Raw genomic sequence first — 15,150 nt, 5'->3', positions numbered from 1 at the left:
ATTAGATTGATTAAGCCAAAAGTTATGAGTTATACCTAGCTAGTTCTTCGAGATGAATGAATTTCAATTTAGTGCTTGGCTCTACTAGTGAGAAAGTTTATGTAAGATTTGTTTTTAGCAACCAACCTCCAAAAAAAAAAAAGAAGGGAAAACTGAACTGAATTAAAAAAATAAAGTAAATTGTGAAATACGAGAGAAGGGAAGCAATGTTATTTTTTACCTTTTAGTTTGATAACCGAGAAATACACTGTTTACCGATTTGAAACTGGATGGATAATTGGCCCATTCCTCTACTTCTTTACTTAAATGCTAGACTTGGTTTCCTAGTAGGATTTGAACTCGTGATGTGCACTTGCTATACATTTGTGCACCGTGCTGTATTCCCTTCGTCGTTGGCCAAAGCTTTGGGTTTGAGATGTATAGATCTGGTGAATATAAATACATATTTATAGGTGTGAGATATAATCAATGATGAGAGACAAACTTATATTGACTCTTCATTGTAACGTTCTAACACAATAGCATGCACCATCAGACTCAAGTTGAGGAAGAATGTAGATATGTATTGTGTAGAATGTAGATATGAATATGGGACCTTGTATTATAGCAAATGAATGAGTATCAATAATATTTTCCCGTGCTATTTCTCACATGGTATCAGAGCTTTCGTGAGAGAGTTTATCATTGTGCAACATACCGGCGCCTCTGAAGAAAAAAAGAAATCAGTCACCGTGCAATTTTTCTGAGAGTTATCCTCCAACATTGTCAAACGATCAGATCTTGGTCTCTATAGGTGTTGTGCAAAATCCGACAACACCATCAAATTCAGCATTGTTCGGCGACCAAACCCCACAAAACCCCGCCGGTAGATTCCCTTCCATGCACCCCTATGCTCAAGGCAGTAGCAGAATGGTGGTAAAATATAGAGTGATTAGCTTCACTATGAGTCATGCTAAATTATTGAATAACTATGCTGAACTTATCAAACCAGGCTCGAGGAAACTGTTTCAGACCATAGAGTGACTGTGTCACGGGCCCAAATCTTTACATTGGGTAGCGGCACCTGCTCGCCCGTGCGGCGCCTGCAGTTCCCCTCGCTGCAGGCCAGCCTGTTTCCTGTCCCAGGATTCCCAAGCACGATCCTGTGCCTGTTGGTGGGGCTCGCCCCAACTTGTGCCGCCCGTAAGATGCCTAGGCCCTAGATATGTCGTGGCGCTTCATCTTAGGATCACAATCCATGCGCGCCCTGGGGGATTGGCTTAGGACATGTCTTGTCCCTCGCCCAAGACTGAGCATCGCTCCCGCGTGCACAGCCCCATCCTCAAGCTTGACACTCGCCTAGTGTATCCGCGACTAGCTCGTGCCTCGCCCGAGTAAGGCAACCTTTAGCCCTTGGCCATTGTCATGCGCGTCTTTCGTGCCATGCCCATACATTGCCCTCGCGACACGCTTCCATCCCGAATAGTGCAGTGTCGCCCCACAACTGCACCTTTAGGCCAACGGACCCTTGCTTGCATGGTGAAACCCAAGCCATGCTCACAAGTCGACACATGATGCCCCTATAACAGGTGCGTCAAGTATCCAATCGGCACGGTGGTCTCGTTCCAACATTCGGCAGCCCGCGGGGCTGGCCGTTCCACACATTGAGCCTCCAGCACCACTTTGATGCCCAACGCTAGCCCGAAGGCGTTGCGCCAACCATAGAGTTTCCCTAACTCGTATGGGTACCTTTGACACTCCTTTGAGTCATCTAGGCAGTCTCTTGAGGTTGCCCCCAAGGTAGCTCGTTCTATACGGCTCGGTGGCAGTATGGGGGAGGCAGGTCGGAGCTTTCATCACCTATACCCCCCTTATATATGCTTAAAATTAAAAAGCCCAAGTTGCCCGTGTAGACAGTTCTACGTCAGACCATCAGAAGGACCTTTTCTCACCAAATCTTAGCCGAAATCACAACTCCAAATTGCTAGTTGTGACGGATTGGCTCAACTGACATACAAAGCCACTAAATGGATTTTATTACCTAATCCTTATTAAATCACATAGACTCACATCTCGTCCTCCTTTAACACCTTGTCCTGTCATTGAGTCATCAGATTTATTACATAAACAGTTGGGACATCCAAGTTTATCAAAACTTCAGAAAATGGTACTTGGTTTGTGTCACTTGTCCATTCTAGAGTGTGAGTCATGTTAGCTCGGTAAGAATAATCGCTCCCATTTTCCTCGGCGTCTTGATAATCGGGCAGTCACCTTTCACTTTAATCCATTCAGATGTTTGTAGTCCTAGTCGGGTCAATTCTACCTTGGGATTCCGCTACTTTGTCAATTTCATGATGAGTATTCCAGTTGTTTTCTATTTTTCAAATCTTCCACGCTGAAATTCAAAATAAATTTGGGATTTCTATCTGCATATTTTGTAGTGATAATGTTCTAGAGTATTTGTCTTCTCCATTTCAGCAGTTTATGAATTCTCGTGGGATCATTCATCAAATATCTTGTCCATACACATCTCAACAAAATGGGGTAGTTGAAAGGAAGAATAAGCATCTCATTGAGACTGCTCGTAATCTACTCATACAATCTCATGTTCCGTTGCGTTTTTTTGGGGGATGCAGTCCTCACATCTTGTTATCTTATTAATCGTATGCCATTCTTAGCTATCCAGAATCAAATTTCATTCTCTGTCTTGTCTCTCTACTCACCTTTGTTCTCTCTTCCACCCCGTGTCTTTGAGAGCACGTGTTTTGTTTATAACCTTACTTTAGGAAAAGATAAGTTAGCTACCCGTGCTCGTAAGTGCGTATTATTAGGATATTCGAGAACGCAAAAGGGATATCGATGCTATTCACTTGATCTCCGGCGGTGCCTTATGTCTGTTGATGTTTCCTTCTTTGGAACCCAATCATACTTCACTAGTCCAAATGATGACTTAGACATCTCTGAGGTGTTACCGGTTTCATCTTTTGGAGATTCAGGCACTATCTCTCCTTCATCTTCCTCTACAGCTCCGGCTCCACCTACAGCTCCAGCTCCACCACATACAGCTACAACTACAACTCCACCACCTACAACTACAACTCCACCACCTACAACTACAACTCCATCTCCACCACCTATAGCTTCAGTTTCATCACCTACAGGTCCAGTTCAACCTTCTACGACTTCACCACTCCTGACTTATCATCGTCGTCAACGTCTAGCATTTGGTCCAAATGATTCACGTCCTGTATCGAATCTTTCACCTACTGTGTACTTGTCTCCTTCTAGTCTACCGATCGCACTTTGAAAAAGTATTTATTCCACTCTTAACCCTAATTCCCATTATATTGGTTTGAGTTATCATCTTTTATTATCACCCCATTATGCCTTTGTTTCATGTCCTCTATTTCTATCTCTAAGTCCACAGGTGAAGCTTTATCCAACCCTAGATGGCGACATGCTATGATTGAAGAAATATATGCTTTACATGCTAGTGATACTTGGGAGCTTGTTGCTCTACTTCCAGGTAAATCTACTGTTGGATGTCAGTGGGTGTATGCAGTCAAACTTGGTCCAGATGGTCAAATTGATCGCCTTAAAGGCCGCTTGGATGAAAAAGGTTTTACTCAGATATTTGGGCTTGATTACAATGATACTTTCTCTTCCATGGCTAAAATAACATTTATCCACCTTTTTCTATCCATGACTGCTGTTCGCCGTTGGCCTCTCTCTATCAGTTGGATATTTGAGGATGAAGTTTATATGGAGCAACTACCTAGTTTGGTTGCTCAGGGAGAGTCCAGTGCCCTTGTTTGTCGGTTGCGCCGGTCACTCTATCGTCTAAAACAGTCTCCTCGAGCCTGGTTTGGTAAGTTCAGCACAATTGTTTAGGAATTTGGCATGACTCTTATTGAAGCTGATCACTCTGTGTTTTACGAGCATTCTGCATCAAATTTGTGTATTTATTTGGTGGTTTATGCTGACGATGTCGTTATTACCGGTAACGATCAGGATGATATCACTAGTTTGAAGCATCTCTTTCAGCTTCCAGGCAAATGATTTGGGCAAATAGAAGTATTTTCTAGGTATTGAGGTCGCTTAGTCTAGCTTAGGTGTTATTATCTCACAACAAGAAGTATGCCTTAGACATTCTTGAGAAGACATGAATGACAGGTTGTAGACCCATTGACACTCCTATGGATACGAATGCTAAACTTCTGCCAGGACAGGCTCCCTCTTAGCGATCCTATAAGATATGCGGTTGGTTGATAAGTTGAATTATCTCACATTGACTAGATCTGATATTTCCTCATGTGAGTGGTGTTGTAAGTCAGTGTATGGACTCTCCCTATGATAGTCATCGGGATGCAATTGTCCGAATTCTTCGTTGTGAAATCAGCCCAGGCGAAGTAGTATTGTTCGAGGATCTAGGTCATGAGCAGATAGTTGGATACACAGATGCTGATTGGACATGATCACCTTCTGATAGATGTTCTACGTCTAGATATTGTGTTGTAATAGGAGGTAATTTAGTGTCCTGGAAGAGTAAGAAACAAAATGTGGTTGCTTGATCTAGTGCAGAAGCAGAATATCGAGCAATGGTTCTGGCAACGTGTGAGCTAGTTTCGATCAAAACAGTTGCTCCAAGAATTGAAGTTTGAAAAAATTTGTTAGATGGAACTTGTGCGTGATAATCAAGCTGCCCTTTATATTGCATCAAATCCGGTGTTCTATGGAGGACTAAACACATTGAGATTGACTATGACTTCATCAGAGAAAAGATACGTAAGGTGAGTAAACAAAATTCCATACTCGATCTTATAGATACATATAGAATTCTGCAAAAATCCGTATTCGATGAAAGTCGTATGTACGGCTTGGAGGGAGATCTTTCATATCTTTCAAGATCCACCCTACAATATATGGGGTAAAAAATCCAAAATAAGTGATTTTAACCCTTATAGAAAGAAAATTGATTCTTGATTCCCTTTCACGCCCATGACATGTCGAGGTACTACAGGAAAAAAGACAGCAAAATTCGATCCAATTTATCGTAATCAATTAGTTAACATGTTGGTTAACCATATTCTCAAACACGGGAAAAGCCATTGGCTTATCAAATTATCTATCGAGCCGTGAAAAATATTTAATAAAAGACAGAAACAAATCCACTATCTGTTTTACGTCAAGCAATACGTGGAGTAACTCCCGATATAATAGTAAAAGCAAGACGTGTAGGTGGATCGATTCATCAAGTTCCCATTGAAATAGGATCCACACAAAGAAAAGCACTTGCCATTGCCATTCGTTGGTTATCAGCGGCATCCCAAAAACGTCCGGGTCGAAATATGGCTTTCAGATTAAGTTCCGAATTAGTGGATTCTGCCAAAGGGAGTGGCGATGCCATGCACAAAAAGGAAGATACTCATAGAATGGCAGAGGCAAATAGAGCTACGCAAAAAGGAAGAGACTCAGATGGCAGAGGCAAATAGAGCTTTTGCATATTTTCGTTAATCCATGAACACGATCTATACATCTCGTTCGGAAAAGTTTCAAGAGAAAAAAAAGAAGTGGAATTGATCGATAGTTCTCGAACTCGAAACAAACGAAAGATGATTCATGAGATATTGTTACAAAGTTTGTAAAGTCAAATGATCAGCTTGCAGATATTTTCACCAAGTCCCTCACTGGTCCTCGTATTAGTTACATCTGTAACATGCTCGATACATATGACTTAATGCACCAGTTTAAGGGGAGTGTTAGAGAATTAATGTATATATGATGCTTAGTCCCACATTCTAATGGGAGTAGTATGTATTGTGTAGAATGTAGATATAAATAGGGCACATTGTATTTTAGAAAATGAATGAATATCAATAATACTTTCCCGTGCTATTTCTCACATCTAAAAACACAAAATAATAAGTGGCACTGTTAACGGATAGCTTGCCGAACAGCTGCTGGAAGAATCTTAAGAATGTTGGGTTGCCTGAAATCTGAATATCCCTGGAAGAGTACACTGCAAAAATGGTTTGGACTGGCCAAAATAGCAGCAGGTTCCTGAGAGCGGTGACTGAAAAAAGGAATGGTGTTGCCGGTGCGATCACTTGAAAGAGGTGCTGTGCTGCCAGAACAGTTACAGGAAAGAGGCACAGTACTCTTGGAACAAGTTTGGTGCTGTTGGAACAGTTATCAATTACATGCAACAATAAATTTTGAAAAGAAAATTTTCCTTCCAAAGCTACTTAGTCCTCCAACTAGAAACTCTGTTCTATGTGAGAAATACTAGTAGAGAAGAAAAGAAATGTAATGATTACATGATAAACATGGAATACAAGACACCTATTTATAAGCGCGAGATAGCATCAACACGTTATATTGAACCAATGAGGGATAACTTAATAGTAACTCTAATGTTTTAACTTTCACATACTAACACTTGACATTTAATATATATAGGAATATATTTATTGATTTTTTCTTTTCCTTTGTTTCAAGAAAGTCTTGTATTCTGGAAACACTTGTCATGTCTTTACTTCCAGCTCTTTTTCTCTTCAATGGTTAATTATTGCCATGTTTCGAAATTATAATAATGCTATACTGCCATAGTCTCTGAATAGTTACTTGGTAACAGGCACGACATACTGTTCTTTTGGGTGGCACGAATGGTGATGATGGGAATTGAGTTTACTGGGACTGTCCCCTTTTCAAATGTTTATCTTCATGGACTAATTCGTGACTCTCAAGTGAGTTCATGCTTTTAAGTTACTTGCTTTGAATGTATGTCCTTACTCTTCTTGATCCAATTTTTCTGGATAATTTATTGACCATGCTAGTTGATTTATTGTTCAGTGAAGTTACTTGTCCTGTAAATACAATTCCCTTTTATTTTGTACAAAATGTGCGCCTGGATGTTGCAAATTTGCATTTGTCCTAAGCCGATGCGTTTAGTTAATTCACATTTCGCTTCCTGCTCTTCGCTACCGTTTCAGCATGAAGGTATGTCTAGTAACATTGTTTTACTACTTGTAAAGAAGAGCTTCTGCTGTTTCGGAGGAAAGAGAAAATTATATTCGTCCTAGTTCTCTGGTGGAAGTGTCCAACTTGTAAAAAAGTTGTTTCAGGCCCTGCATTGAAGTTAATATTTTACAGATATCCCCGAACTTCTCGTTAATTGGTCTTTGGATTGATGGGATCAAAGTAAGCAGTTTTTGTTGAACGTCATGTATATATTTGTGATAATGAGTTGAGATTTGCTGAAATAATTGAATATGGGTTGAACCTGCGGTATCTGCATCTGAGTTTCCTCCTGGACTAATCTCAAACCATCATTACTTATGATAAGATATGGATTTACATCTCCATTTCCATGCATCTTTTCTATCATATATTATAGCTTTAAACTTGTCAATGCCCTGTTCCAGGGCAGAAAAATGTCTAAAACATTAGGGAATGTCATAGATCCCCTCGACACCATTGCAGAGTATGGCACAGATGCTTTGCGCTTCACTCTTGCCTTAGGGACTGCTGGTCAGGTTTGTTATGAGCTCATTTTGTCACTAAATCATGGATATGCATATTCCTTTTTCTGCGATGGTGTCCACTTTGGATGCTTTCATCAGCCAGCTTATCTCTTTGTTATAGGATCTAAATTTGTCCATGGAGAGGTTGACCTCTAACAAGGCATTCACCAACAAATTGTGGAACGCTGGCAAGTTCATATTGCGGAATTTGCCTCATCAAGATGACACTCTTGCTTGGGAAGCTTTACTGGCCCATAAGGTTTGTCGATTTTGGTGTTTCAACCCAAATATATGTTGTATGACAGTTTGCTTCAAGATCTGTGGATCAGAAGTAGTAAGGCAACAATGCAATACGAATGTTTGAAAGAGGTGAAATACTTATTAAAAAGCAAAATGCCTGGAAGAACTGAGATAAGTATTGCAGTAAATGAAATGAAAAAATGCACTAAATCAGAGATCGTCAAAGTGTCAGATTGTGTTTGGTGATTCACATTAACTATCAGATTGAGCTTGGTGACCAGCATGGGCTTACATACTAAAGAGCTTAATCCTAGTTGTTGACATAACTCTCAAAGAACGTCCAATTTTTTAATTTACTCTGTTTTGCAGCATAGGCTGGCAACTCAGAAATTTTTCGCTGTTAAATATTTTGGTATATACGCACGTCTCTCAATATTGAAGTCAAGTTCTTCGAGAGTTCTCAATTCTGCATGGCATGCAAATTCACGTCCTAGAACATAGTTGCTCCAAAAGAATTATGTTCTCACCGAAGCCCAAATATTTGGTGTTCAAATCAAGATCCTTGGTTTCTATGTAGATTCTAAAGTGAGAAACTTTTTCTATGTAGATTCTAAAGTGAGAAACTTTTGAAGTACAGTGAAATCACTTCTTCCAATTATCTTAGATGGTTATTTACCGGTGAACTTCAATGATCACATAATAAAAATTAGGAGTAATCCCAAGGTTTTCAAGGGTCTAGAGTTGACTTGTGTTTGAATTCTGCATTACGTGCCAATAATATAACATTCGAAATGCTTATCTATTGCGCTATCTACTCTTTTCTCAGTTTGATAAAGTGGAGTCTGTGGTGAAGCTCCCACTACCTGAATGCTGGGTGGTAAGATGATGCTTTTGATCCTTTTTCTGTTGGTAAATATGATGTTCTTGATCCTCATTAAGCGCACTATGGCATAGCTGTCCTGTTTTACCACTTCTACTCCTTTCAGGTATCAAAACTTCATGTACTTGTTGATGAAGTCACTGCAAGTTATGAGAAACTTTTCTTTGGAGATGTTGGAAGAGAAATATATGACTTCTTTTGGGCTGATTTTGCTGATTGGTATGTTCTTCCTATTGTTTTACGTGCTTTTACGTCATTTTGGTTTCCATGTTAGTCTTGTAATTCTTCTATTTTAATAAGACATTATCCAAAATGTGAAGTCTTGACCATCTAGAATGGAAATTATTTCTATTGAATTAATATGCAGAAAGAATGATGTTATTGGTGGATGGGAATTTAATTTGTAGTTCATTCTTATACATTATCTACAATCTGAAGTGGAGACTATTTTTATTGAAGAGTAATATGTAGAAAGAATGATGGTGTTGGTAGGCGTGAAAATTTTATTTGTAATTCATTATTACGCTCTTGCATGGTGACCTGCCTTATTCTGCTTGAAGAACTAGTCCACTGTGACTAAAACAGAGGTCATCACCTCCCCGACAAAAACTTAATGATACATGTTAGGTGTATTAAGAATAAAGTTAAAATACAGTGATAAGAGGAATAAGCTTAACTGTGAAAAGAGGTTATGAAAATGTTTACTTCTCCTTCATCATGAAACTAGTTTTCTAAATTCTACCATGAAATTGGTGATGATAAAGTGAGAGAAAGCACGGGAGAAAATATTATTATTGATGTTAATTATAATACAATGAACCCTATTTATAAGTGCACATAATATATAATCTACTCCTATTACATACAGGACTCAGACTAATTACATATATATTCACAAAGCTATTCTAACACTCCCCCTCAAGTTGGTGCATACAAATCATATGTACCGAGCTTGTTACATATATAGCTAATACGAGGACCAGTGAGGGATTTGGTGAAAATATCTGCAAGCTGATCATTCGACTTCACAAACTTTGTTGTAATATCTCCTCAGAGTATCTTTTCTCTGACGAGGTCACAGTCAATCTCAATATGTTTAGTTCTCTCATGGAACATCAGATTCGATGCAATATGAAGGGCAGCTTGATTATCACACACAAGTTTCATTTGGCTGATCTCACCAAATTTCAACTCTTTGAGCAACTGTTTGATCCAAACTAGCTCACATGTTGCTATAACCATTGCTCGATATTCTGCTTCTGCACTAGACCGAGCAACGACGTTCTGTTTCTTGCTCTTCCAAGACACCAAGTTACCTCCTACTAAAATACAATATCCAGACGTAGAACGTCTATCAGAAGGTGATTCTGCCCAATCAGCATTTGAGTATCCAACGATTTGCTCATGGCCTCGATCCTTAAATAATAGTCCTTTGCCTAGAGCTGATTTTATATACCGAAGAATTCAAAAATATCCAAGTGCACATGGAATAATCATCAATGAAACTGACAAAGTAGCGGAATCGCAAGGTAGAACTGACCCGACTAGGACCCTAAACATCTGAATGGACTAAATTAAAAGGTGAATCTGCTCGATTATCAAGACGCCAAGGGAAATTGGAGCGGGTATGCTTACCGAGCTAACATGACTCACACTCTAGAGCTGACAAGTGAGATAAAACAGATACCATTTTCTGAAGTTTTGACAAACTGGGATGTCCCAACCGTTTATGTAATAAATCTGGTGAATCAGTTACAGGACAAGTTGTAGAAGGAAGACAAGATGTGAGTCCATGTGATTTAGCAAGGATAAGGTAATAAAGTCCGTTTGATTCACGCCCGATACCAATGATCCGCCCCGTATTGCGTTCCTGTATAAAAACATGGTCATCAAGAAATAAAACAGCGCATTTAAGTGATTTGGCTAAGCGACAAACAGCTATGAGATTAAAAGGACTATTGGGAACATAAAGGACTGAATCTAAAGGTATGGAAGGAAGTGGGCTTGCTTGACCTATTGCAGTTGCTATGGTTTGAGACCCATTGGCCATTGTGACTTTTGGAAGAGATTGAGAATACGAAATAGTAGTGAAAAGAGATTTGTTACCAGAAATATGATCTGATGCACCTGAATCAATGACCCAAGACTCAGAGGATGAAGATTGGGAGAAACAAGTCACGCTATTACCTGTTTGAACAACAGAAGCTATCTCAGAAGATGTCTGCTTACATGCTTTATACTGAAGGAACTCAATATACTCTGCTAAAGAAACCATCCGACTATTCAAAGCATCGGTTCCCATGTCGCTACAATTTGTAGTAGTAAGGTTAACTTGAAATAGTGAAAATAAGTAACTCCTGTGAGAAAACTGAAGAAATAGCTTGAAAAATACTGTTTACAGGTGAGATAAACCAGGTACCATTTTCTGAAGTTTTGACAAACTGGGATGTCCCAACCGTTTATGTAATAAATCCGGTGAATCAGTAACAAGACAAGTTGTTGAAGGAAGACAAGATGTGAGTCCATGTGATTTTGCAAGGATAAGGTAATAAAGTCCATCTGATTCATGCCCAGTACCAATAATCTGCCCTGTACTGCGTTCCTATATAAAAACAAGGTCATCAAGAAATAAAACAGAGCATATAAGTGATTTGCTAAGCGACTAACGACTATGAGATTAAAGGGACTACCGGGAACATAAAGAACTGAATCTAAAGGTAAGGAAGGAAGTGGACTTGCTTGACCTATTCCAGTTGCCCTGGTTTGAGACGCATTGGCCATTGTGACTGTTGGGAGAGATTGAGAACATGAAATAGTAATGAAAAGTGATTTGTTACCAGAAATATGATCAGATGCACCTGAATCACTGACCCAAGACTCAGAGGTTGAAGATTGGGAGATACAAGTCACGCTACTATCTGTTTGAACAACGGAAGCTATCCCTGAAGATGTCTGTTTACATGCTTTATGCGAAAGGAACTCACTATAATCCGGTAAAGAAACCATCAGGATTGCATTGGATCCAACGGATTGTGAGTCAAAGGCTTTTGATACGAATGCCATTATAATGTTCACACCAGAAAAATATAAAAGTGGTCGGAATTTGATTTGAATTAGATGGGTAGGCTCGGAATTGTGAAGAGAGCAGACTGTCCTGAAGAAGTTTCGCGAAAAAATGGCCAGAAAGTGGCCCACGCGCCGGCGTGTGGGTCGGAACCCTCGCCGGAAAAGTTTCTGTTGCTGGCGCGTGGAGGCGCGTGGCAACTTTTCTGCCGGAGATATTTTTAGGGGTTGGTCGCCGGAGGGTGATCTACCTCGTGGTGGTGTTGATTTTTGCACAACACCGACAGAAAGTGACTTTCACGTAGACAAGCCTTAGATCACCGGAAAAAATGCACGATGACTCAGTTCTTTCTTCCCGGTTAACGCTGGAATGACGCACAACGATCTTTTCTCACTAATGCTTTGATACCATGTGAGAGCACAGGAGAAAATATTATTATTGATGTTAATTGTAATACAATGAACCCTATTTATAAGTACACATAATATATAACCTACTCCTATTACATACGGGACTCAGACTAATTACGTATATATTCACAAAGCTATTCTAACGAGTGTATTTTTCTAAAACATAAAATCTGGTTCTGGACAATTTTAGTTGTATCAATGGCAAGCGTGACGTGGAACCTATTGGAGGGTTTAAGTGATAGGTAATCAGTTGCTCGGACTCTTCACTTTCAGTGCCGCACCCGTGTCGACACGACGTGGGTGTGGGTATGGGTATGGGTATGGGTATGGGTATGGGTGTGGGATCCGTGTCGGATCTGGTCAACCGATTTTGGGTACTTTGACCAAAATCAACGGAGAAATTTGGGACAGATACAATAATTTTTGAAAACAAATCAAAAGTTAGGGTGATATGGAAGAAAATGGAATACCTTGTATATATAAATGTCTATGTCGGTCCTTTTCCTTTTATCTCCTTCTAAAATTCTACTCTTGTTCAATATTTTCTCCTTCTCGGAATACTTTATAAGTTTTTCACATAATGTCTCATAATTTAGACATATTTTTATAACTCTATTTTTAAATAATTGAATTATTTTTAGCCGAATTCCCGCACCCGTATCCGTACCTGGATCCGTACCCCCGAATCTTTAAATTTAGATCATGAAGGATCTGACCTCTAGATCCGCACCCTTATCGGACACCCGCACTCGAGTCCGAGCAACTTATCTACATTATGTTCGGTATAAGAGGGAGACAAATGGGAAGGGGGAGGTGGGCGTGCTTGTTTATTCCCCAAGGCGAACTATTGACCTTTTCATTGGATAACTTATAGTAACTGGAGTTGGAAGTTTAGTAATGTTCAGTTCCTCTTTCCCTTCCTGTTATATAGAGGGGTTGAAAAAGCTGATGTAGAAGTGTAATGTTCCTCCGCTTTCCTGTTTCTCTTCACTTCTGACCCAAAGAAAAGAAAAAGAACTTACCTGTTTTCTTTTATTCTTTTCCTTTAATCCATCCTATCTTCATCCAAACCTTAGCCAAAGATAGTATAGCTTTAGGGGTGGTTTGGTAGGAGGTATTAGAAAAAATAATGCAAGCATTAGCTCTATGCGTTACTAATACCTTGTTTGGTACATGTTTTCAACCTGTGTATAGTATTAGTTATACATCATACTTGGTATTATCTTATGTATAAGTAATGCATAGAAAACCATGACATTAGTAATACCAAGGCTACTAATGCATGCATTAGGTTGGTTAAAGACAAAATTATCCTTAAAGTCCCTTAAAGCTTGAGAATATGGAGAGCATTTTTGTAAACAACTATTTTTCTTAAAAATTATGCAATGTATTATAATTTTAATACACCACACCAAACTGTAGATAAGAAATAATATCTGCATAACTAATGCTTGCATTACTAATCCATGCATTACTAATACACCTTATTCCGCACTATTTTTATACACCCTACCAAATGACTTATAATTTATCTATCTCATCTTCTGTCACTAAATCTCTGTCTACTTTATAAGGTACATTGAAGTTAGTAAAGCTCGCCTGTATCACTCCGGAGATCATTCTGTTGCATCTGTATCACAAGCAGCTCTGATATATATTTTTGGGAGCATCCTTAAATTGCTACATCCATTTATGCCTTTCGTAACTGAAGAGCTCTGGCAGGTGATGTGATATATCCTTTTTCTTTTGTGCTTTGGTCAGTGCCTTTTATTGTTTTATATATGTATACTTCATGCCAAATACGATGATACAAGATGAGTGAGGATTATGCAATGGGATATTTACGAGAACCCGCAATCTACGGAAAAAGAGTTTCTCACTCCGAAAGTCTTAATATTATAGTTGAATAACAAAATATCCATATTGTTTATCTCTCGGTAACTAAAACTTACATGCAAATATGTGAGATGTATGGATAATCTAAATTTTAGTTGTTTTACAATGGGATAGTTTTTCTTTTTCGGGGTTTTTCACTCACAGATAGGTGTTTGTTTGAGGTAACTTTAAAGGCAATGGAGCTATTTACATATAGAGTAGTCAAAGGCGAAAAGCTTAAACAAGGCTAAAGTTGCTTTACGCGCATAGCAGAATTAAAGCATTGGCTTTTGCAAAGAAAAACGCTAATGAAGAATACCCAAGTCCCAAGTTAAAAATGTTACGCAAGAAAACATTACTACAAGTATAAATTATACTCCCTCCGTTTCAAATTATGTGAACCTATTTGGCTGCGCTCGGAGTTTAAGAAAAAAAAGATTTTTGAACTTGTGGTGTAAAATGAGTCATATATATTTTGTGTGGCTATAAATCATTGCATAAAGGTAAATTGTTTCCAAATATGGAAAGGGGTCATTCTTTTTGGCACGAACTAAAAAGGAAATAGGTTCACATAAATTGAAATCGAAACGGAGGGAGTAATTATTCGGACAGAAGAATTGTCAAACTATAATTAAGTGAAATATACAAAAAGAATCATGTCAATCAAGTTGACCATTTTAAATTTCTAACTTAGATGAAGATATGTAGTTTGAACATTGAACTTTTGACTATTTAGTTGTTAGTTTCTTATACTAAGCCTGTAATTTCTTGTTCCTAATCACTAACAATTCAATTCACATATTTTCTTAATGATTAATGTATCACTTTGTGAAGTATATTTACAAGGTGAAGAGATGCATGCGAAGCTCCAAAGCTTAAGCATGTCTTAGGCGAGCTTTTACCAACACTTGTTAAATTTTATTTCTAGATGTCAGCCAGCCTCTGGTGAATGCACCCCCACCCAATCCCACCCTCACTCCCCTAAAAGGCAAAAGAAAAAGAAAAGAGCGGCTTAAAGCTCGTCAATACTTACTTTTTTCACACAAGGTCACACTAATTAGTTTATGAGTTCTAATGCTGATCCATAACTTTGGGTCCTAGTCCACTCATAGCTGATTTGAGTCTTCTGGCGTCATAGCATGCCAACTTATTACCATTCTGATAGTCTTGCATCCTGGT

General features: G+C 38.9%; 1 protein-coding gene across 10 annotated transcripts in view; it reads left to right on the top strand.

Annotated features, from left to right (window-relative positions):
• The window catches only part of LOC104120427 (valine--tRNA ligase, chloroplastic/mitochondrial 2), a 60,596-nt gene that overhangs the window by 29,748 nt on the left and 15,698 nt on the right, over positions 1-15,150 (top strand). For all 10 annotated transcript variants that reach the window (XR_011408527.1, XR_011408528.1, XR_011408526.1 and 7 more), the window contains 6 exons: positions 6,614-6,725; positions 7,404-7,514; positions 7,624-7,761; positions 8,569-8,619; positions 8,729-8,841; positions 13,671-13,818. Coding sequence is in view for 2 of the 10 variants with exons in the window: in XM_070177296.1 (XP_070033397.1) it covers positions 6,614-6,725; positions 7,404-7,514; positions 7,624-7,761; positions 8,569-8,619; positions 8,729-8,841; positions 13,671-13,818 (673 nt within the window). In the remaining 8 variants the exon portion in view is untranslated. The remainder of the gene's footprint in view (positions 1-6,613; positions 6,726-7,403; positions 7,515-7,623; positions 7,762-8,568; positions 8,620-8,728; positions 8,842-13,670; positions 13,819-15,150) is intronic.

This window comes from Nicotiana tomentosiformis, chromosome 6, assembly GCF_000390325.3.
Source record: "Nicotiana tomentosiformis chromosome 6, ASM39032v3, whole genome shotgun sequence".
NCBI lineage: Eukaryota > Viridiplantae > Streptophyta > Magnoliopsida > Solanales > Solanaceae > Nicotiana > Nicotiana tomentosiformis.
This window is presented reverse-complemented; position numbering and strand designations above follow the sequence as displayed.